Source organism: Heterodontus francisci, chromosome 14 (genome assembly GCF_036365525.1).
Source record: "Heterodontus francisci isolate sHetFra1 chromosome 14, sHetFra1.hap1, whole genome shotgun sequence".
NCBI lineage: Eukaryota > Metazoa > Chordata > Chondrichthyes > Heterodontiformes > Heterodontidae > Heterodontus > Heterodontus francisci.
In genome coordinates this window covers 42,764,797-42,790,076 of record NC_090384.1, presented here as the reverse complement: position 1 = coordinate 42,790,076, position 25,280 = coordinate 42,764,797, and the positions used below count along the sequence as shown (strand labels likewise).

The following is a 25,280-nucleotide window of genomic DNA, read 5'->3' as shown; positions in this document are numbered from 1 at the left end:
AAAACCGTGCTGCCTCTCGCTAATAAGTTTGTTTGTTTCCAAATGGGAGTAAATCCTGTCCTGAAGAATCCTCTCTAATAATTTCCCTACCACTGACGTAAGGCTCACCGGCCTATAATCTCCTGGATTATCCTTGCTACCCTTCTTAAACAAAGGAACAACATTGGCTATTCTCCAGTCCTCTGGGACCTCGCCTGTAGCCAATGAGGATGCAAAGATTTCTGTCAAGGCCCCAGTAATTTCTTCCCTTGCTTCCCTCAGTATTCTGGGGTAGATCCCATCAGGCCCTGAGGACTTAACTACCTTAATGCTTTGCAAGACACCCAACACCTCCTTCTTTTTGATAATGAGATGACTGAGACTATCTACACTCCCTTCCCTCGGCTCATCATCCACCAAGTCCTTCTCTTTGGTTCCTCTGATGTTTCCGGTTTTTTAGTTTAGTTTAGTTTAGAGATACAGCACTGAAACAGGCCCTTCGGCCAACCGAGTCTGTGCCGACCATCAACCACCCATTTATACTAATCCTACACTAATCCCATATTCCTATCACATCCCCACCTGTCCCTATATATTTCCCTACCACCTACCTATACTAGGGGCAATTTATAATGGCCAATTAACCTATCAACCTGCAAGTCTTTGGCATGTGGGAGGAAACCGGAGCACCCGGAGGAAACCCACGCAGACACATGGAGAACTTGCAAACTCCGCACAGGCAGTACCCTGAATCGAACCCGGGTCCCTGGAGCTGTGAGGCTGCGGTGCTAACCACTGCGCCACTGTGCCGCCCCGGTGTCGGAGGCCAGCTGAATATGACTGCATTGGTGTTGCCAGTAGTCATTTGCGCAGTGCCTGGCTGTTCTTTGTGCAGCGCTTCTGGCTGCTTTAAGTGCTACAGATGTTAACTCGCTGGGGGCTTTCTTGTAGTTCAACAGTGCAATGTGCTTAGCGGCGATGACAGGTTCCAGCTCTTCAATGTGAGACTGAAACCAGTCTGCATTCTGCTTCATACATTTGCCATAGGTGGTCATTGCTGAGTCATCGATGGCGTCTCTGATGTGGGCCCATTTGGTCTCTGCATCCCCTGTAGGAGTATTTTGAAGGGCTTTTTCAAGTGAATTTCGAAACTTATGTAACAGCTGTGGATAAGAAATTCTGCTAGTGTTGTTGCGCGGGCGGCCCTTCTGCTTGGAGTGATGCAGCTTTTTTGGTTTGAGTCTAACCTGGCTGCACACCAGGGAGTGGTGGGTGTTGCAGTCCACACTGTGGAAGCTGCGTGTGATTTGAACGCTGTTTAAGGAGGCTCGCCTTGTGACAATGAGGTCCAGCTGGTGCCAACGACATGATCGTGGGTGACTCCAAGAAACCTGGTGACAGAGTTTAGTATGAAAGAATGAGTTGGTGATGCAGAGGTTGTGATAGGTACACAACTCAAGCAGTCTCTGCCCATTCTCATTCATCCTTCCAATACCATACCGCCAAGGCAGGAGGGCCATGAGTCACAGTCGACCCCTACCCTGGCATTAAAGTCCCCCAGCAGGAACAGATGTTCGGTATTGGGGATGCTACTAATGATATTATGGAGTTCCTCGTAGAACTGGTCTTTAGCTTCAGGTGGGGAGCAGAGTGTTGGAGCATAAATGCTGAGTAGGTGCACTGGACCAGAGGTGGTGAGCAGTCGGATGGACAGTATGCGTTCCGAGCCATTTGAAGATGGCTCTATAATGATGAGCAAAGAGTTTCTGATGGCGAAGATGGCTACCGTGTTGGTAATTTCACGTTGAGGTTCACTTGTATTATGTTTGAGTAAAGTTATGAGAACTCAATAGAATGGATACGGTGTTGTTTGACCCGAGACCAGTGTGTTTCCAGTATTTGATGAAATCAAGGTAAAAGAAAGAAGACATGGGGGAACAATGCAAAGGTTTGTGCTGGGGCTAAATGTGTGGCCGCTGCTGACTTGCATGACTTAGATGAAGGTGAGTATCAGGCCCAAGTGTTTTCCTGATGAGGCACCCTCAGGAGAAACATTCCCGAATAAGAGCTACCCGGGTTTCCCTGCTATCCTGCTCAATGCCTTGACCCTTGAAACAATCCTGTGGCAGGCCTTACAATGGTGGGCACTGTCCTCCACTGCCTCTTCCTCCTCCTCCAAGGAAATGTGCTGCTCCATCGTTTCGTCATCTTCAAGGTCCACACCTCTGAGGAGGGCCTTGCTGTGGAGAGCACAGCCGGCAACCACAATGCAAGAGACCCTTGAGGGAGGGTACTGGAGGACACCCCCTGACCAGTCAAAGCAGAAGAACCGTATCTTCTGAAGTCAAATGGCCTGCTTGATGGTTGTCCTAATGATGAGATGACACTGGTTGTAGCACCTCTGTGCCTCTGTTGCAGGGTCTCTCATCGGTATCAGTAGCCATCCCTTGAGGAACAAAGAACAAAGAAAATTACAGCACAGGAACAGGCCCTTCGGCCCTCCAAGCTTGCGCCGATCCAGATCCTCAATCTAAACATGTCGCCTATTTTCTAAGGGTCTGTATCTCTTTGCTTCCTGCCCATTCATGTATCTGTCTAGATACATCTGAAAAGACGCTATCATGCCCGCATCTACCACCTCCGCTGGCAACGCGTTCCAGGCACCCACCACCCTCTGCGTAAAGAACTTTCCACGCATATCCCCCCTAAACTTTTCCCCTCTCACTTTGAACTCGTGACCCCTAGTACTTGAATCCCCCACTCTGGGAAAAAGCTTCTTGCTATCCACCCTGTCTATACCTCTCATGATTTTGTACACCTCAATCAGGTCCCCCCTCAACCTCCGTCTTTCTAATGAAAATAATCTTAATCTGCTCAACCTCTCTTCATAGCTAGCGCCCTCCATACCAGGCAACATCCTGGTGAACCTCCTCTGCACCCTCTCCAAAGCATCTACATCCTTTTGGTAATGTGGTGACCAGAACTGCACGCAGTATTCCAAATGTGGCCTAACCAAAGTCTTATACAACTGTAACATGACCTGCCAACCCTTGTACTCAATACCCCGTCCGATGAAGGAAAGCATGCCGTATGCCTTCTTGACCACTCTATTGACCTGCGTTGCCACCTTCAGGGAACAATGGACCTGAGCACCCAAATCTCTCTGTACATCAATTTTCCCCAGGACTTTTCCATTTACTGTATAATTCACTCTTGAATTGGATCTTCCAAAATGCATCACCTCGCATTTGCCCTGATTGAACTCCATCTGCCATTTTTCTGCCCAACTCTCCAATCTATTTATATTCTGCTGTATTCTCTGACAGTCCCCTTCACTATCTGCTACTCCACCAATCTTAGTGTCGTCTGCAAACTTGCTAATCAGACCACCTATACTTTCCTCCAAATCATTGATGTATATCACAAACAACAGTGGTCCCAGCACGGATCCCTGTGGAACACCACTGGTCACACGTCTCCATTTTGAGAAACTCCCTTCCACTGCTACTCTCTGTCTCCTGTTGCCCAGCCAGTTCTTTATCCATCTAGCTAGTACACCCTGGACCCCATGCAACTTCACTTTCTCCATCAGCCTACCATGGGGAACCTTATCAAACGCCTTACTGAAGTCCATGTATATGACATCTACAGCCCTTCCCTCATCAATCAACTTTGTCACTTCCTCAAAGAATTCTATTAAGTTGGTAAGACATGACCTTCCCTGCACAAAACCATGTTGCCTATCACTGATAAGCCCATTTTCTTCCAAATGGGAATAGATCCTATCCCTCAGTATCTTCTCCAGCAGCTTCCCTACCACTGACGTCAGGCTCACCGGTCTATAATTACCTGGATTTTCCCTGCTACCCTTCTTAAACAAGGGGACAACATTAGCAATTCTCCAGTCCTCCGGGACCTCACCCGTGTTTAAGGATGCTGCAAAGATATCTGTTAAGGCCCCAGCTATTTCCTCTCTCGCTTCCCTCAGTAACCTGGGATAGATCCCATCCGGACCTGGGGACTTGTCCACCTTAATGCCTTTTAGAATACCCAACACTTCTTCCCTCCTTATGCCGACTTGACCTAGAGTAATCAAACATCTGTTCCTAACCTCAACATCCGTCATGTCCCTCTCCTCGGTGAATACCGATGCAAAGTACTCCTTTAGAATCTCACCCATTTTCTCTGACTCCACGCATAACTTTCCTCCTTTGTCCTTGAGTGGGCCAATCCTTTCTCTAGTTACCCTCTTGCTCCTTATATATGAATAAAAGGCTTTGGGATTTTCCTTAACCCTGTTTGCTAAAGATATTTCATGACCCCTTTTAGCCCTCTTAATTCCTCGTTTCAGATTGGTCCTACATTCCCGATATTCTTTCAAAGCTTCGTCTTTCTTCAGCCGCCTAGTCCTTATGTATGCTTCCTTTTTCCTCTTAGCTCGTCTCACAATTTCACCTGTCATCCATGGTTCCCTAATCTTGCCATTTCTATCCCTCATTTTCACAGGAACATGTCTCTCCTGCACGCTAATCAACCTCTCTTTAAAAGCCTCCCACATGTGGATTTACCTTCAAACAGCTGCTCCCAATCTACATTCCCCAGCTCCTGCCGAATTTTGGTATAGTTGGCCTTCCCCCAATTTAGCACTCTTCCTTTAGGACCACTCTCGTCTTTGTCCATGAGTATTCTAAAACTTACGGAATTGTGATCACTATTCCCAAAGTAGTCCCCTACTGAAACTTCAACCACCTGGCCGGGCTCAGGAGATATGCCTTGTCCTCTAACAGTTCTCCACGGAATTTTTCAGGTGACATGAAAATTTGCGGCACCTGCGATTGCCTGAGGATGAAGGAATCATGGTAGTTCCAAGGATACCATGCATACATCTGCATGAAACGCTTGTTGTGGTCGTAGACCAGCTGGACATTTAGGGAGTGAAATTTCTTCCTGTTGAGGAAATACCCTGACTGCTCAGTCGGTGCCTTGATAGCCATGTGGGTGCAATTGACGCCCCTCTGCTCCTGAGAGAATCAAATGATGGAGGCAAATCTCACTACACTCTGTGCCTGTGTTGTGCTATCTGTTTGGAACTATGTAAGATGAGGCCCTCTCAAACAACACATCCATGGACTGCTTTATGTAGTGCTCGGCAGGCGCTTGAGAAATGCCACCCAGGTCATCAGCCGATCTTTGGAACAACCCATATGCAACGTTCAGAGCTACTGTGACTTTTATGGCCGCTGGCAGGGTGAACCCATGAGATCTGCTGGGTCTACGGTGGCCCTCAAAACAGGGCACACAGGTCCAAACCAATTGCCTGGCTAGGCACAAGCTCCTATAGCACTGATGCTCTGACATTGCTGGGAAGTTTATTCTTTGTTGGCACGCCCTGTTGTGAGGGTATCGCCTTCCTTGACACCCAGCTCCTTGTTCCTCATCTCTGTGTCCATCATGGCCAGACATCTGCATCTATTGCTGAAGCTGCTCCTCATCGCTGCTCATCTCCAATTGGGAGTAGCTAATCTCCATTTGCAGGAATGGCCTTGCTTGCCTCCAGCTGGACTATCACGACCTATTGGACCCCCTCACCCCTGCCCCCCTCCCACGGCTATGCCCCCGTGACTCCTGCAGTCTCACTCACCCCATTAGTCCCCCCCCTGACCCCCCAATTGCCCCCGCACTCACTATTAAAAGTCTCAGGGGGACCACTGTTTGCCAATGAATGAGGTGATCCTGAGCCTTCCCCCTCATGTAGTGTTCTGACTACCACCCGAGTCCACGACAGGCTCCCCACTGTGAAGCTGCCTGCCCCTCATGGAGTGGCTAGAGACCCTCTGTGTCTCACGTGTCTCCTTTCAAAAATTGCAAACAGCCCCTCAATGAGCTCACAGCTCGTTTTCATGCCAAATTACAGCCTCACCATTTTTGTGTGCCTCGCCACTTCCTGCTTCCTAATTTTGTTGCACAAATTGTAAACCATCAGAACCACGTCAGGAAACAATTTTTTGATGTGATTTTTTGGGCCTGTCTGCCTCCACCACCCTATGAAAATTCTGCCCTGGATGTTTTATGTATGTACAAACTCATGGGGCATTTTAGATGGACTTCCAAGTTTGTTGACAGTCTTCATTAATGAGAACTGATGAAGTCAGTTGCACATTAACAAGGTTCCTCTGTTCCCACTATATCTGGGCTGTCAGTGGAGTGCTAACTCATGTCGGCATACAAGTTCATGGGTACCAACAGTCCTTTATTACCTTACTGAAGTGATCCTGCTACAGGACTGAACAGCTTTTATCAAAATCACATGATATCCTGTGTGACAGTGACAAAGGTAAACTATCCCTCCTTGTCCTTCTCAACCTTTTTGCAGCTATTGACATGGTTGACCACACCATTCTCCTCCACTGCCTGTCCACTGTTGTCTAGCTGGTAGGACTACACTCGCCAGGTTCCATTTTTTTCTATCTAATCATAGCCAGAGTGCCACTTGTAATGGCTTCCCGCTCCTGCACCATTACTTCTGGTGTGCTCCAAGTATCTATCCTCGTCCCCCTCCTATTTCTTCCCTACATGCTGCCTCCTCAGCGACATCATCCGAAAAGACAGTGGAAGTTTCCACATGTACCCTGACAATACCCAGCTCTACCTCACCAGCAGCTCTCTTGATACCTCCACTGTTGTCAAGTTATCAGACTGCTTATCTGACATCCAGTGCCATATGAGCAGCAATTTCCTGATTGAATATTGGGAAGACTAAGCCATTGTCTTCAGTCCTTGCTCCAAACACCATTCCTGAGATACCAACTCCATCCCTCTCCCTAGCAACTGAGACTGAACCAGACTGTTCACAACCCTCTGTCATATTTGACTGCAAGATGAATTTCTGGTCACATATTCACGCCATCACTAAGACCGCCTATTTCCATCTCCGTGACATCGCCCGACTTCATCCCGCTTAAGCTCATCTGCTGCTGAAACCCTCATTCATGCCTTGGTTACTTATATATTTGGCTATTCCAATGCACTCCTGGCTAGCCTCACACACTTTACACATTGTAAACTTGTCATCCAAAACTCTACTATCCATGTCCTTACTCACACCAAATCCCTGTGCTCGCTGACCTATGCTGGCTCTCGGTTAAGCAAAGCTTAGATTTTAAAATTCTCATCCTTGTTTTCAAATCCCTCCATGGCCTTGCCTCTCCCTATATCTGTAATCTCTTCCAGCCCCACAACCCTTCATGATATCTGTGCTCAACTAATTCTGTCCTCTTATGGACCCCTGATTTTATTGCTCCATCATTGGATGGCTGTATCTTCAGCTGCCTAGGCCCTCAGCCTTTCTGCCTCTCCACCTCTCTTTCTTCCTTGAAGATGCTCCTTAAAACTTAACTCTTTGACCGAGTGTTTGGTCATCTGACCTTATATCACCTTATGTGGCTTGGTGTCTAATTTTAATTTATAATGTTCCTGTGAAGTGCCTTGCAATGTTTTATTATGTTAAAGGCCTTATATAAATATAAATTGCTTTGTTGTTGTTGTATTATTCTTGTGCAAGCACAGACTATTAACAGACTATACAACCATGTAAATATCATATCCGAGCTCCATCTACTGCCACATGCATATCATTTCTGGTATTAACATATCATGATGTAATAAAACAGGGAGCAATTTGGTCTAATTGTATATCAGAACTTGGAAGAACTGCTGGACTAAAGCTAACCCCTGCTTTTAATCTATTAATTCTTTTGAACCGGAGATTTTCAATTGAACCTAATTATATTACATTGAACAGTTTGATTGACAATACTACATAAAACATTTTGGGTAAAGCATATTCTGCAAATATGCACCTAGGCTGGGTTCAGACCATATGCAACGGGGAACTACATCAGTGTATATAATGATCCGAAAATTCACCTTTCCAAGTAAATCAGTTGTCAGCTATATAAAACAATGGATAAAAAAGAATCAACTTGTTCAGATTGTTGGAAATCCTTGCTACTTATATTAATACGGTCAACAGCAATTCTAAATCAGTGAACCAACATAATTTAGATCAAAGATCCCTTTATGCACAAAGATCAAAGAAGCAAACCTCTTTTGATATCTAAATCAGATGTCTCTCCCTGAATTTTAATTCAAGTGAAGAAAGTAAATGCACTAATTGATGCGACAGGTGTATGATGCAAACTTATCTTGTTGATCTAACTTTTGTTGCTTCCTTCAGGGAGTCATTTGCAGCCTATGCTGCAGCAGCTGGATCTGTCCTTAACGTCATTGTAGTAATGAAATACATCCCAGCTCATACCAAGCCTAGGATCTTGACAAAGGAAAATAAACCAGGTCAGTCGAAGTTTGTGTGTGACACAAACATGAACAACTAATCCTAAGTCTTTGTACATTCATATGTCTGTCCTTTTTTTCTGCTTTTGCTGTTTTCTCCCCTTAATCATCCAATCCTGAAGACTTTTGATTTGGGTAAAGTGTGATTCCACAGGCACGAACTGCGCTCTGATATTTCACAAACTCTTACAGGACAAAAGGAGGCCATTCAGCCTGTCACACCTGTGCCAGCTCTTTGAAAGAGTCGTCCAATTCTACACCCCAGGTTTTCTCCCCATGACCCTGCAAATTCGTCCTTTTCAAGTACATGTCCTTTTGAAAGTTTTTATGGAATATGATTACACCACATTTTCAGGTACTGCATTCCAGATCTCAACAACCCTCTGTGAAACAATTGCTCCTCATTTTCCTTCTAGGTCTTTTGCCAATTATTTTCAATTTATAACTTCTGTTTAGCAGCCCATTTGTCAGAGTGAACAGTTTCTCCCTATGTAGTCTATCATGGAGGTCCATTGAAGCCCAATTTGCAGCATTCACCCCTGCCAGACAATACTTGTGGGCTTCCGTCCACCGGTTCTGTGCAGCAGGGGTTGAATGGTGAGACCTAGAAGGTGATTCCTGAACAAATTCTTTCCTCTGCTCCTTAACTGTACTGAGGTTAGTTGCAATGCCTCAACTGATCTCTCGCCTTTGATCAGCTACCTTGACAGAGAATGGGAATTGAATCTGTGATGTTTTCACATAAAGGGTATTAGAAATCTGGAACACGCTCTTCCAAATGTCTGCGAATGCTGGGTCAATTGAAACGTTTAAGACTGTGGTCAATAGATTTTTATTAGGTAAAGGTACCAAGCAACATGGATCAAAGGTGGGTTTGAAGTACAGATCAATCATGATCTAATTGAATGGAGGAGGAGTTCAAGGGGCTGAATGCTTTACTCATGCACCAATGCTTTGATTGGTATGGCTCAATACTACATCGAGTCAGCACCTTTACACACTGCACTATTGGAAAAACATGATATTTTTTCTTAATAAGGCATGTGATAATGGTATTGAAAACACAACTCTTGCACAGGGATAGTGAACAGCATAGCGGGGTACACATTGTCCTTTCACCTGTGAAATGTGAATTTGTGCCCAGCCCAGTCTTATGGAATGAAAGTCGTTGTGATGGCTGTTTGGATCTCAGAAGCTGAGTTTGGGCAGTCTCAGATCAGCCCTAGTAGATACAAGTGCACATTATTCAGTCTAAATTGGCACTTAGAAACATAGGAGCAGGAGTAGGCAACAAAGGAGCAGGAGTAGGCCACTCAACCCATCGAGCCTGCCCCGCCATTCAATATGATCATGGCTGATCTTCCACTTCAATGCCATTTTCCCACATCATCCTGATATCCCCTTATGTCATTTGTATTTAGAAATCTGTCAATCTCTGCTTTAAACATGCTCAATGACTGAGCTTCTACAGCCCTCTGAGGTAGAGAATTCCAAAGATTCACAACACTCTGAGCAAAGAAATTTCTCCTTCTCTCTGTCCTAAGTGGCTTCCCCCTTATTTTGAAATTGTGTCCCCTGGTTCTAGACTCCCCAACCAGGGGAAACATCTTAGCTGCATCTACCTTGTCTATCCTTTACGTATTTTGTAGGTTTCAATGATATCACCTCTCATTCTTCAAAACTCGAGAGAATACAGGCCCAGTTTCCCAAATCTCTCTTCATTGGACAGTCCTGCTATCCCTGGAACAAGTCGAGTGAACCTTGTTGCACTCCCTCTATGGCAATAATATCCCCTAAGATAAGGGGAGCAAAACTGCACACAGCACTCCAGGTGTGGTCTAACCAAGGTTCTATACAATTGAAGCAAGACTTCACTACTCCTGTACTCAAATCCTCTTGCAATAAAGGCTAACATACCATTAGCCTTCCTAATTGCTTGCTGCACCTGCCTGTTAGCTTTCAGTGACCAAAGTGATTCCTGACAACGCAGCGGCCCACTTACGTCATCAGAGTGCACCAAGTGCGCAGCTACATCTTGCCAGGACTAAGTGGCGCATGCACGGGATGACGTTATTGCGCAGCGTCAACATCATCGCGTATCGGCACCTGGTCCATCTTCGCGTTAACGCGTCATCAAGTACCCAGCCCCCCACTCGGCTGGAGAAAGCGGCTGAATGGGAGACTTTGAGGCTGGAGCTCTCCCATCTCGGCAACTTGCTGCAGGCCTCAGCGCTTCCTCCCCTCAGCTGCTTCCTCCCCTCAGCCGCTCACACCAGACCGCGTTGCTTCCCCCCAACTCCCCTGGCCAATTGTTCCTCGCTTCGTGCCACCACGCTCTCTGGCCGCTCACTCCCCACTTCCCTGCCCCCCCCCTCTAGCAGCTAGTTCTAGGCTGCGCCACTTCCCTCCTCTCAGCCACTCGCTCCTATGTCGCCCAGTCACCACCTGCGGACCGCCTTGCTTCTTCGAACGTCGCCTGGTGACTGATGAAATGTGGGAGCAAGTGGGCGAGAGAAGGGAAGCAACGCGGCATAGAGCTAGCGGCTGGAAGTTGGTGGGGGGGGGGGGGGAATGAGCAGCTGGAGAGTGGGGTGGTGCGAGCGGGAAACAATCGGGCAGGGAAGTGGGAGGGAGCAGCGAGGTCTGGAGTGAGCGGCTGATGGGGGGGAAGCAGCCAGCGGGGAGGAGGGGGAGAAAGTGAGTTGCTGAGGGGAGAGAGCGGCCAGTGTGACAGGAGCTAGTAGCTGCATTCGGGTGAAATCAGTCCTAGTCAATCATATAAATGAATCACAATAACGAATTGGCAGCACATTTTATACTGTGCCCGATTTTTGATCGGGGTGACAATTCACTATCTTGCAATGGAAATTCAATCATAAAATTCTTTTTGTATTTAATAGGATTACTTGAATATTAAATGAATCTGAGGATTACAGTTAGTATCCTATAACTACATGGTAGCATATTACTGGGCTTCCATCCAACTTAATGTAAGGTTAGTTTGGTAGAACGATCCAGCTGTAAGAATTTCCTGTGATAAATTGAGCAGCACCATCTTTGATCCTGGCAGCTGCCTGACTGTCGCAAACACTGACGTTCCAGTTGAAGAGCCTGCATTTGCGCGTGTGCAAGTAATGTGCCACCTTGTGGTTGCGTTGTCAGCAAATACAGCCTTCAGTAACCTATTGACAAGGAAACCCAGGTCCCTTTGTACATCTGCACTTTCCAATTTCTTACCATTTAAGAAATACTCTGCACATCTATTCCTCCTACCAAAATGGATAACCTCACATTTTTCCACATTATGTTCCATCTGCCACGTTCTTGCCCACTCACTAAGTCTGTCCAAATCTCCTTGAAGCCGCTTTGCATCTTCCTCACAACGCACATTCCCACCTAATTTTGTGTCATCCACAAACTTGGAAATACTACATTTGGTCCCCACACCCAAATCATTGATATATATTGTGAACAACTGGGGCTGAAGCCCCTGCGGTACCCCACTAGTCACAGCCTGTCAACACGAGAATGACCCGTTTATTCCTACTCTCTGTCTTCTGCTTGTTAAGCAATCCTTAATCCATGCCAGTATGTTACCTTCTGTCCCATGTGCTTTAATTTTGCGAACCAACCTCCTGTGGGGGACTATATCAAAAGCCTTCTGAAAATCCAAGTATACCCCGTCCACTGACTCCCCTTTATCAATTCTGTTAGTAACATGCTCAAAAAACTTCAACAGGTTCATCAAACTTGATTTCCCATTCATAAATCCATGTTGACTATGCCCATTCAGATCATTATTATCCCAAGTGTCCATTTATCACATCCTTTAGAATAGATTCTGACATTTTCCCAAAGACTGATTTAAGGCTAACAGGTCTGTAATTCCCTGTTTCTCTCTCCCGCCCTTCTTAAATAGTAGGGTGACATTTGCCACCTTCCAAGCTGCAGGAACCGCTCCAGAATCTATAAAATTTTGGAAGATGCACCTGGTGCATCCACTATCTCTTCAACACTCTGGGATGTAGAATATCAGCCTTCAGCCCCGTTAATTTCTCTAATACAACCTTCTTACTAATACTAATTTCCTTCAATTCCTCATTCCCCCTAAACCCTTGGATCTCTAATTCTGGGATATTTCTTGTATCTTCCTCAGTGAAGACAGACACAAAATAATCATTTAGGTTCTCTGCTATTTCTCTATCCCCCATTATAAATTCTCCTGACTTTGCCTGTAATAGACCCACATTTGTCTTAGCTAAATGTTTCCTTTTTACGTACCTATAGAAGCTTTTACAGTCCGTTTTTATATTTTTTGCTAGCTTACATTCATATTCTATTCTCCCTTTCTTTATCAGTTTCTTGGTCCTCCTTCTTTGGCAGCTTTGTTTAGAGAGTCTCAGGAGGTTATTTTCTGTGAACAAATAAGGTCATCTTCCTCTCTTCCCCAGTGCCTGCAGCAGTGCTTGTTTATAAAACAATGAGCAACTCCCCCAAAGACTTTGTGGGCAACAGCACTAAACCACACAGTATACAGAGTCCCAAAAACAATCCCAGGATTATGCTGAGATAGGGGGAAAAGGGAAGGAAACTGGGGTGAGAAGGGTGGGTAGCAAAAAACACTAGTGAGAGCATGTGTGTGAAACAAGCAGCATGCACAACACTAAGCAGTGACATACTCACTTCTGTTTCAGAAATAGCTCACAAGAGGAGCATCTTCAGTGTGAAAGAAATCTTAAGACTGTTGAGCATCCCTGGAGCTGTGGGAATTCTCGCAATTAAAACCATCACTGGACTGCCTATGGGTAAGTCATCTTACTGTACCTGACTAAATATAAAAGAGACAACCCCTGGGTAAGTCACCTTATTTCTTAATATGCATTATTATAATGGTTGTGCACTTTTGTGCATCTTTATATAATGGGTACTATGATGTCAAGTTACCTCACTTACTGTATAAAATGAGTGCAAATTATGATTACAGTTAGTATTTTTCAGTTTTTCCTTCTCAATCGTATAGCTCATTCAGTGAACATAAGCAATAGGAGCAGGACAAGGCCAGATGGTCCCTCCAGCATGCTCCTCCATTCAGTAAGATCATGATCAAATCTTGGCTTCAACTCCACTTCCCTATCTGTTCCCATAACCCTTGACTCCCCTACAGTTCAAAAATCTATCTATCTAAACCTTGAATATATTCACTGATTCAACCTCCACAGCTCTCTAGGGGGTAGAGAATTCTTAAGATTCACAACTCTCTGAGAGAAGAAATTCCCCCTCATCTTCATCTTAAATGGGAGACCCCTTATTCTGAAACGGTGCCCCCTAGTTCTAGATTCCCCCACGCGGAGAAACATCTTCTCAGTATCTACCCAGTCAAGCCCCTTCAGAATCTTATATGTTTTAAATAGGATCACCTCTCATTCTTCTAAACTCCAATAAGTAGAGGCCTAAACTGCTCAAAACTTTCTTCAACCCCTTCATCCCAGGAATTAACCTAGTGAACCTTCTCTGAAGTGCCTCCAATGCAAATATATCCCTCCTTAAATAAGGAGGCCAAAACTGTACACAGTACTCTAGGTGTGGTCTCACCAATGCCCGGTATAGTTGTAAAAAGACTTCTGTACTTTTATACTCCATACTCTTGCAATAAAGGCCAACATTCCATTTGCCTTCCTAATTACTTGCTGTAACTACATGCTAACGTTTAGTGTTTCATGTACAATGACACCCAGATCCCTCTGTACCGCACCATTCTGTAGTTTCTCTCTATTTAAATTATATTTTGCTTTTCTATTCATCCTACTAAAGTGGATAAATTATACTCCATCTGCCAAGTTTTTCCCATTCATTTAACCTATTGTGACCAAAACCACACCTGCCAAAATGAGACATATTAATTTTGTCATATGGAACATTATTTTTGAACTGTTACTGGACTTGAAATAACTTGTTTAAAAAGACCACAACAGTGGCTGAAAACATGGCTGCACATTTGCATTCTAAAAGACAGTAGCATGAAGAAAACAATGGGAGTATTCCCTGATTCAATTAGCCAGATGTATTTTTGTCAATAGTGATGATCAAGAGACATTGCGAGTCATTGAGCCAGCACCCAGCACCCCCCGAGAGTGTTTGGTGAGCTTGAACAAATCCACAAATCTCGCAAGTGAGGCTGCTCTAAGCAAGGAGCTAGTCACATGACTAACCTGCTGGCCAACCTGGAGTTAATTTAATTGTGCCTGACACAGAACAGTTTGGGAAAAGACTGCGAGGCAACTTCAAGAAGAGAGCACCTCTCTCTCTGTGTCTCTCACAAAGTTTCAGGCACCCACGGAAGTAACTTAAGCCTCAAGACAGAAGACCAGCGAAACAAGTTTGAAAGTGTGCACTGGGCCCCAATGAGAACTGCAAGACTTAACTTCAATCAAAGACTTTACATCCAATTCAGAAGCAGTAACTAAGTTCCATCTACTGCTTCAAACCTTTCCCCTTTGTTTCTTTCTCCTTTTATGTCTCTATCTGCGTACGTGTTTATCGCGTAAACATGCTAGCATGGTTGTGCCATGTAATTTTAGTAGTTTTAACTGAGTTAGAGTTTTTAAGGTTAATAAACTTATACCTTTCTTGTTTAAATCTGAAAAAACCTGTCTGGTTGATTTCTTTGCAACCACAATTAGAGAGCAGTGAGTAATGACTTTCTGAGGGGAAGCTAAAAATTTAAAATTTTTAATGTTTTAAAAATTAAACCGTGTTATGGCCAAAACAGGAAAAGGCAGAGAGGGGAGCCCTAGATCCCTTCCTCACCTGGCCGTAACACTATCTGTATCCCTTTGCAGACTCTTTGTGTCGTCCTCACAACTTGCTTTCCCACCTATCTTTGTATCGTTAGCAAATTTGGCTACAATACACTTGGTCCCCGCGTCCAAGTCATTAATATAGATTGTAAATAATTGAAGCCCCAGCACTGATCCCTGTGATACCCCACTAGTTACAGTTTGTCAACATGAAAATGACCCATTTATCCCGACACTTTGTTTTCCGTTAGTTACCAATCCTCTATCCATGCTAATATGTTACTGCCAACACATCTTGTGCAATAACTTTTTATGTGGCACCTTTTAGAATGCCTTTTGGAAATCCAAATACACTACATCTACTGGTTCCCCTTTATCCACTCTGCTCGTTACATTCTCAAAGAACTCTAATAAATTTGTTAAAATGCAATTTCCCTTTCATAAAACCATGTTGACTTTGCTTGATTGTGTTATGATTTTCTAAATGTCCTGCTGCTACTTTCTTAATAATGGATTTCAGCATTTTCCCAATGACTGTTGTTAGGCTAACTGGCCTATAGTTTCCTGCTTTCTGTCATTCTCCTTTCTTGAATGCATTTGTTTACATTTGTTAAATTTGCTGTTTTCTAATCTGCTAGGACCTTTCCAGATTCTAGGAAATTTTGAAAGATTACAACTAATGCATCCACTACCTCTGCAGCCTCTTCTTTCAAGACCCTAGAATGCAGGCCATTAGGTCCAGAGGACTTGTCAGTCCTTTGTCCCATTAGTTTGCTTCGTACTTTTTCTCTAGTGATAATTGTTTTAAGTTCCTCTCTCCTTTTGCCCACTGATTTTCTTCTATTACTGTGATACTTTTAGTGTCTTTGATTATGATGACAGATACAAAATATTTGTTCAAAGTCTCTGCCGTTTCCTTGTTTCCCATTATTCATTCCCCAGTCACATCCTGTAAGGGACCAATGCTTACTTTAGCTACTGTTTTCCTTTTTATATACCTATGGAAGCTCTCTCTGTTTTTATGTCTTGCTGGTTTACTCTCATAACTTATTTTCTCCCTCTTTATTATTTTTTAGTCATCCTTTACTGGTTGCTAAAACTTTCCTAATGTTCTGGCCTACCACTGATCTTTCCAGCTCCCGTTTGAAAGTTACCCTTGAATCTGCTTTCACCAGTGCATTCCAGATCACAACTCATTGTGCAAAAAAAAAAGTTTCCTCATTTGGTTCTTTTGCCAATCGTTTCCAGAGCCTTCTGCCACTGGAAAGTTTCTCCTTGTTTACTCTCGTAAAACTGTTCATGATTTTGAGCATCCTTTATCAAACCTCTTTTTAACCTTCTCTGCTATAAGGAGTACAACCCCAGCTTCTCCAGTCTCTCCGCATAACAGAAGTCCCTCGTCCCTGGTACCATTTTAATAATTCTCTTCTGCACCATCTCTAAAGTGTGGTACCCAGAATTTAACATAATACACGCGTTGAAGCCTGACCAGTGTATTACAAAGGTCTAGCATAGCAAACAGAATTCAAATTCACAACAGCCCAAGGTTGAATTTAAACTCCTGCTCTCTGGGTCATTAGTCTAGACCTCCAAATTACCAGTAACAGCCACTACACTACCTTACCTGCTGTTGTCCCTGCAATTATATAAAATTCCTATATTGACAACTGTATGTAGAAAACAGCACAGTGCTCCAAATTGCCAGTAATATAACAGATTTGTGCTTGAAAGCGGATAGGAGTGGCTTTAGTCATGTTTTGAGGCCACATTTGCTGCACCACAGCCCGTTCTGCTGTCGGGATTCTCAAAAATTGGATAACAATCAATTGATTAAAAATGAAGGAATCATCTGGTCCTGGATGATTGGCGTGAGCATGTATGATAACATTTTTGGCTGTAGCTTAGTTATTCGTGGAATCAAATAATTTGCTGGTTAGGTATGCAGAAATATTAAGCGTATCTATCAATGCCAACATTTGCTGTCAAATCCACCCAGTATCCTTAAAAACCCAGTGATAGTGTGGTAACAACTCTGCCTGATCTGATTCTGGGCTTTGGAGACAATAAAATCAACAACAGCAAGACCAACTTGCATTTATGTAGCACCTTTAAAGTAATAAAACCTCCCCAAATGCTTTACAAGCATTATCAAACAAACTTTGTCATTTAGGAAATATAAGGCCAGATATGCAAAAGCTGATCAAAGAAGTAGGTTTTAAAGAGCATCTTAAAGGAGGAATGTGAGGTAGAGGGCAGAGAAATTTAGAGAGGGAACTCCAGAGATAAGGGCCTTAGCAGTTGTAAGTACATCTACCAATGATGGAGCGATTAAAATTGGGAATGCTTAAGAGGCCAGAATTGGCATAGTGCAGAGTTTTTGTGGGGTGGTTCTGATCCAGTGCTGATGTCGGACAAGCAATCTGACAGTTTAGAGACAGTGCAGATATCAAGAGATGGAGGTAAGGTAAAGCTGGGTAACATCAGCGTATATATGAAAACTGACACGGCGGGTTTGGAGGCAGGGAGACCATAAAATTGGGTGGGATGGTGGCGGGGTGTGGGGGTACACCGCCACCATCCCGCCTCTGGCAAAGTTTAGTCCAGTGAATGGCCTTCCCGCCCCACCGCCAGTTGAGGGTAATTAACCCCAATTAAGGGTCTTTTCCTGCCACAGCCGCAATTACCTGTGCCCTGGGTGGCCCTGCCCCTGCAAGGGAAGCACAGAACGAGAAACTGGACAGGCTGCTTCCCAGCTGCGGGGAGGGGAGGGGGTGCTGGGTTGGGGGTCCCTCGTTCAAAGGCACAGTGCCTGAATGAGGGACACGGCATCGAGAAGGGGGGGCCTGGCTGAGGGCCACCCCCCCTAACCTTGTTGCTGACCCACCTACCCCACGACCCCCACCCTGTGACCCCTCCTGCCCTGACCTACCTTAAGCCTGGTTCCAGCGCCACTCCTCGGTGTCTGGTCGCTGCAGCTACACAACAGCCACAGCCTCCGCAGTGGCGCTGCAGTTGCCAGTCTCTGATTGGCCAGCAGCTCTGCAAGGCTAGGATTTCCGACGACGGGCTCCTAAATCCTACGGAAGGCCCGCCACTGTCAAGTTAAATGCCTGATTGGCACTAAATTCGGCAGGCCTTCCGTACAAGCAGCGATGCTGGGATCTCAGCGTCGGTTTACCCTGACGTCGAGACTCCCACTGCCAGCATAAAATTCCACTCTGTGTTTTCAAATGATGTTGCCAAGGGGAGCATGTAGATGAGAAATAGGAGGGGGCCAAGGTTGGGTTCTGGGAGGATACCAGAAGTGATGGTGCAGGAGTGGGAAGAGAAGCCAGATGATTCCCTGGCTGCAAATGGATAGATAAGCATGGAACCAAGTAGTCCCACCCAGCTGGATGATGGTAAAGGGGAGTAGGAGCAAAATCTCATGATCAACTATGCCAAAGGCTGCAAACTGGTTGAGAAGGATGAGGAGGGATAGTTTACCTTTGTCACAATCAACTAAAATGTCATTTGTGACATTGGTAAGACTTTGTCAGGGGTGGAAATCTGATTGGAGGGATTCAAACATGGTTCCAAGAAAGATGGGCACTGATTTCGGAGGGGACAACACGTTCAAGGATTTTAGCGAGAAAAGGGAGGTAGGAGATGGGATGGTAGTTTGCAAAGACGAGGGTCATGGATTGTTTTTTTGAGGAGAGGCGGCATGGTGGTAGATTTGAATGAGAGGGGAACAGTACCTGAGGGGAGAGAATCATTAATAATATCAACTAACATAGGAACCAGAAAGGGAAGTTGGGTGGTCAGCAGTTTAGTCTAGGGAACAAGAGGTGGGTTTCTTCATCTAGATGAGCTCGGAGAGGCCATGATGGGTAATCGAAGGGAAACTAAAATGAGCCAAAGTTCCCAGTTTTGATCACAGTTCAGTGAGGCCTGGGGTAAAGTGATATGTGGATGAGAGGTGAAATCAGGTTCAGGCCCTCGCTGGGCAATAGCACTTCTGATGCTCACAGTATAGGCTCACACATAGAGACTGGTGCTTGAATGATGTAACTGGAGCACTGCTGGTGTGCATGTAACTATGCAATAGTATGAGTCTGAACCTTCAGCACAGAAAATATTATTCAAAATGTCAAAAACAATTGAGTTTCTCTTACTGTTGGTATTTAGTCTCTGCAAGTCTAGTTAGGAACTGTCCTTAGCAAATTCTCTGCAACCTTAATGCAAACCCGCCCAATTGCTAGATTGATCTAGCATAATCCCTTTAAGGTACCTGGAAACAATTGCCTTGAAATTAATCATTCTTATCACTTTCATGGCTCCTGGTTAATTGTGGCAGTTACAGATGAGTGTCTATGTCAGTGCAATATCCTGAAACAAGTTAGGAAGAATATATTTGCTGGATACCTCATCCCCAAAAGATCCTTATTATTTTCACTTATCTGGTATACTATCTGGTGTTGGTTTCTCCCCCTTCCACTCCTCCCCTTCTCTCTCTTTCCCTCTTTTCATTATCACCCCCAAGTGGCCATTTGTTACAATGAGTCCAAATAGTGAGTGTTGGCAGACTATTCCATTGTGGAGAGCATTGCAGCTGTGCCCAATGCTGTCCTCACTTACATATGTGCACTTTATAACAGGGCTTACGGGATAGTTATCAGGAGCAGGAACTGTGACTAATTTTCCCCACCTTCCAGGGGGCATTAAGTTGAATTTCTAGCACCCATACTAATTTATTATGTTTTGATCAACTACCTGGTGATTGAACCTGAGTCATTATGGTCTGCTGTGATTCTGCTCCACTGAATGACAGGTCATCCTACTAGCCCATCAAGGAAGTTCTCCAGTTTTCTATTTTACAGCATTTTCTACCCAAAAGATTGGTGCTGTTCTGATCAACATCTACAGTGCTTATTGGAAGCCACCTAGAAATTAGCAAAAAAAAGGGATCAAATAACACTGCAAAGGTCATCCTTCTAGCCCCACATCTGCTTGTGAAGAATGTGGGAGTGCACAAATTAAAATTCATTCAAGTGGGCCTTTCTAACACTCGTGTTTTACCATTGCAATTTTTGATGGAGCAGCAACGTTGGGGGCCTGCAAATTCCTCGGTTAAGGATCACCCCAAATCTCATTTTGATTGGGTGTAGACCTTTTCCAAATGGAAATACATACTACCAAATATAGCCACTGATTTTGTACACCTGAAAGGTATTAAGACCTTGCATGACTTAGCTTTCGTTTTCTGTTGCAGGAGTGTTCCAGAGTATGTTTTCAGTTGTTGCTATGGACCATTTCAAACTGGAGCCGGAGCACAATGGCTACCTCATGGCTTACATTGGTGTGTTGCAAATGGTAAGGGACATTACAATACACTCGTCGGCAGTGCTGAGATAACTGCAAATACCTGAAGAAGTGGCTACTCCCACAATATCTAGCACAATATATAAGAAATACTGTATCTGAAAATTTCAGTACTAAACTGTTATTAGTTGAAGGGTATCGACAATCTTTCGCTTGCCCCCTTTTCACTAATGCATACATATGAAATGCCTACATTAGCTTGCGTTGATAAATCTTTATTGTTAGCACATGCTAGAAAGAGCTAATTAAGTGAAGTGGAAGGGAATGCTTGATGGGAGCCCCAGCACAGGGACACACAGAAAAGGTGACACTGTGGCCTGCCCAGCATTCCTGATGGCTGCTCAGTTTGAGGTGTAAAGCCCAGAAAGGATCCAGGTTCTATTACTGGTCTTTGCTGAATCCTGCATCGGGCAGGCAACAATAGCAATGCTACAACTGCTCCCAAACGGCCTGGAAGAAGGAGAAAAGATGGTCAAGTTTCCTGCTCCTGGTCATTAACCAGTGACTACTGCATGCATGAGTATATATATATGGTGGGTAAGGACAATATCAGGCTCGCTGTGACACCCCATTTTCTTAACGCCGATTTCAGTACTCCTACTGCATTCCTGGTTTTCACAGCAACTATCCTTGTCTGGCTGAATAAGGCTGGCAGTTTAATGCTAAATTATGGGTAGTTTTGTGTTCTGAATCCACATCCACTAGGAACTGGGTTAGATTACCCCAAACACATTTAACATACAGTAGAATGAACAGGTCGTCCTATGGAAAACTCCCTGATGCTCAATGTGTTAGAACACTATCCCTTCCATTCCTTCAACCTGGGTCTGAGGCGGGGCTAAAGTGTGGCGAGTCGAAGAGACTTAGCAGTTGGCAGGAAAAAAGACAGAAGCGCAAGGGGAGAGCCAACTGTGTAACAGCCCCGACAAACAAATTTTTCTGCAGCACCTGTGGAAGAGCCTGTCACTCTAGAATTGGCCTTTATAGCCACTCCAGGTGCTGCTCCACACACCACTGACCACCTCCAAAATAAAAACAAGAAATGCTGGAATCACTCAGCAGGTCTGGCAGCATCTGTGGAAAGAGAAGCAGAGTTAACGTTTCGTGTCAGTGACCCTTCTTCGGAACTGACAAATATAAGAAAAGTCACAGATTATAAGCAAGTGAGGTGGGGGTGGGGCAAGAGATAACAAAGGAGAAGGTGTAGCTTGGACCAGGCCACATTGCTGACCAAAAGGTCACGGAGCAAAGGCAAACAATATGTTAATGGTGTGTTGAAAGACAAAGCATTAGTACAGATTAGGTGTAAATACACTGAATATTGAACAGCAGCAAGTGCAAACCTGAAAAAAACAGTGGGTAAGCAAACTGAACAAACTAAGATGAAATGAAATAAATGCAAAAAAAGATTGTAAAAAATGTAAAAAAGAATGTAGAAAAAAGGAAGAAAAAATAACTAAAAATGAAAGTAAAATGGGGGGCTGTCATGCTCTGAAATTATTGAACTCAATGTTCAGTCCGGCAGGCTGTAGTGTGCCTAATCGGTAGATGAGATGCTGTTCCTCGAGCTTGCGTTGATGTTCACTGGAACACTGCAGCAATCCCAGGACAGAGATGTGAGCATGAGAGCAGGGGGGAGTGTTGAAATGGCAAGCAACCGGAAGCTCAGGGCCCTGCTTGCGGACTGAGCGCCTCCAGGCGCTTACCCATTGTCTCTCGAGATAAGGAGGCCAAAGAAAGAAAGAAATATGGGTAGTTTTGTGTTCTGAATCCACATCCACTAGGAACTGGGTTAGATTACCCCAAACACATTTAACAGACATTTTCAGCCAGTGTGAAGAAAGGCGTCGCTTATTCCATCAATTGAGGCTGAATTCAGACCCAGGTTGAAGGAATGGAAGGGATAGTGTTCTAACACATTGAGCATCAGGGAGTTTTCCTTAGGACGAACTGTTCATTCTACTGTATGATAACACCCACGGTGGAATTGATCCTATGCTAATTTCCCCTCTGGGGGGGGTACATTTAGTTGTATTAGTCTATGGTTCTATTTCTGATGCTTTGAGTCTCATTTATGTATGTGTAGATTTACCTGTTTTGTGCAAAGTATTACTCATAATTTGATGTACCAACATTCTTTGTTTAGTTGTGTGTGGGGAGGGGCGGGATAGTATTAAATGGAGTTTGGTTCATTCTTTCCTCTTTCATTCTTTTTCACTCTCTCTTTGTCGAAGTGGTCTCTTGCTATGTGAAATTTGCTGCCATGTTTTTTGCATTACAACAGTAACTACACTTCAGTAGTATTTCTTAGGCTGTACGTCACTTTGGACATCCTGAGGTCGTGAAAGGCACTATATAAATGCAAGTCTTTCTTCTTTTATTTCACCTATCTCTCTCTCAGACCTGCATATACCTGAAGCATTGCAAATAGCTCAGGCCACAGAAACCACACATTCCTGAGAAGTTAACGTTCTAAAAACAGATCAATATCTCTGAGATCTGTCAAGGAATTTCAGCAATCTGATTGTCATTCAGTATTTGGTAACATTTCGCCTGTGAATAAATAGACATTATCCCATCTCCTCACCAAAGGTAACAATCACCCGAAATGTTATCCACCTTGACCTGACAACAACATCTTGCATTTGTATAGCATCTTTAACGTAGTTAAATATCCCATGATGCTTCACATGAGTGTTAATGAACAAAATTTGACACTGAGCCAGATGAAGAGATATGAGGACAAATGGCCAAAAGCTTGGCCAAAGTGGTAGGTTTTAAAGAGGCAAGAGGTAAAGAGGCTTAGATTGGAATGGTGGGCGGATGGGGCGGTTGTTTGAATATGGCCAGTTTTCAAGTTGGCAACCTGCTGCCTCACTCCTGACAGGTCCCAGTACGCACTCACTGAATACACTACTATCTTACTGTCAGAGTCATCATTCCTACTCATAAGAGCAGGAGTAGGCCATTCATCCCCTCAAACCTGTTCGACCATTCAATTAGATCATGGCTGAGGCTGATCTGTATTTTAACTCTTTCTACCCACCTTGGTTCCATAATCCTTATTATCCTCACCTAACAAAAACCTACCAGCCTTAGTTTTGACATTTTTAATTGACCTAACCACAAACGTTTTTTGAAAGAGAGAGTTCTTGACTTCCACCAGTCTTTCTCTGAAGAAATGCTTTTTGACATCACTTTTGAATGTTGTTGCTTTAATTTTAAGGTTATGCCCTCTTGTTCTGGGCTCCCCATCAGAGGAAGTAGTTTCTCCACCATCTACCGATCAAATCCTTTAATCATTGCCTATGCAACCTGTCCTCATAATCTCTAACTCTTCTAGTCTTGGTATCATTCTGGTGAATCTGTGCTGCACCCCCTCCATGGCCAGTATATCCTTCCTGGGGTATGGTGCTCAGGACTGAACACAGCACAGTGTTCTGTACAGCTGGAATAAAACTTCCAGCCGTTTGTATTCCAGCCCTCTTGCTCCACTCCCAGCCTGACTCAGAGTTCTGTCCTGCGAATAGATTCTCGGTAGAAGCGAATAAATGGCATTGAAACTGCTCCCCATCCCCAGCATTGTGAACCGCATTACTTCTCTTCCTCTAATGCTTTAGGCACACAAATCAGCCATACTACTGATCTCCTTGTTTCGTGGTTTGACATTGAGTCTGAGTATTCAGGGGAAGCAGGAAATGAGCTGCTTTGTCACATGAATTTTACACATTGAACTCTGTCACTGCCAGTCCCAGTCTCAAGTCACCAAAAGAAGTCTGTGTCTATGACACTGGCGATGTCTAACTCTGGTACTGTGGGGATCACTGCTACCTGCATACGCTGCCTTCCCTGCTGCCTCTGCTATTGATCCCTGTTGCCCAAGCTCCTCTGTTGCCCTGATCTGTGGATGACCAACATCCATGCTGATTGTGGATTACTATCTGATCTCTCTGCAGATCCTGGCCTTTTTGATCTCCATGCTGCCTGCATACGTGCTGATCTTGTAGTCAGTCATGACCCCCTCGTAGACATTATTTTTCTGCTCTGTTAACAATATCCGTGATGTTTTTAAGTACATCTGATGGGGGTGTTGGGAGAGAGGGGAGTGGGTAGCTGGGCGGAATAGGTAAAATACAAGAGTATAGAACTGCTGGCTCTTGAAATATGAAGTGGACATAGCTGAGAAGTTGAATAAGATTTTGAGTTCTATATTTCCTATGTTTAAAGAAACAACACTGTACAGGGGGAAATTGTGGGTTTTATCAGCCCTTCACTGAACTGCAGTGGAGGTCCTAAAGCTTTGCACCACTGGAGAAGCATTTGATTGGCATGGTGGGGGATCCTGAAAGCACAGGTGAGGAATTCCTATGTGTGACTGTGACAAAGGTAAACTTTCCCTCCTTGTCCTTCTCGACCTGTCTGCAGCCTTTAACACAGTTGGCCACACCAACCTCCATCAACGCCTCTCCACTATCATCCAGCTGGCTGGGACTACTCTTGCCTGGTTCCATTCTTATTTATCGAAATGTAGCCAGAGAATCACTTGGAATGGCTTCTCTTCCTGCTCCCACACCATTACCTCTGGTGTCTCCTAAGGATCTATCCTTGGCCCCTTCCTATTTCTCCTCTACATGCTGCCCCTTGGCGACATCCTCTAAAAGTACTGCGTTAGTTTTCACATGTATGCTGACAACACTCAACTGTACCTCACCACCACTTCTCTTGACTCCTCCACTGGTGCTAAATTATCTGACTGCTTATCCGACATCCAGTACTGGATAAGCATAA

General features: G+C 44.4%; 1 protein-coding gene across 3 annotated transcripts in view; it reads left to right on the top strand.

The window, feature by feature from the left end:
- The window catches only part of slc22a18 (solute carrier family 22 member 18), a 157,947-nt gene that overhangs the window by 93,613 nt on the left and 39,054 nt on the right, over positions 1–25,280 (top strand). For all 3 annotated transcript variants that reach the window (XM_068046084.1, XM_068046082.1, XM_068046083.1), the window contains 3 exons: positions 8,216–8,331; positions 13,026–13,136; positions 20,383–20,483. In XM_068046084.1, coding sequence (XP_067902185.1) covers positions 8,216–8,331; positions 13,026–13,136; positions 20,383–20,483 — 328 coding nt within the window. The remainder of the gene's footprint in view (positions 1–8,215; positions 8,332–13,025; positions 13,137–20,382; positions 20,484–25,280) is intronic.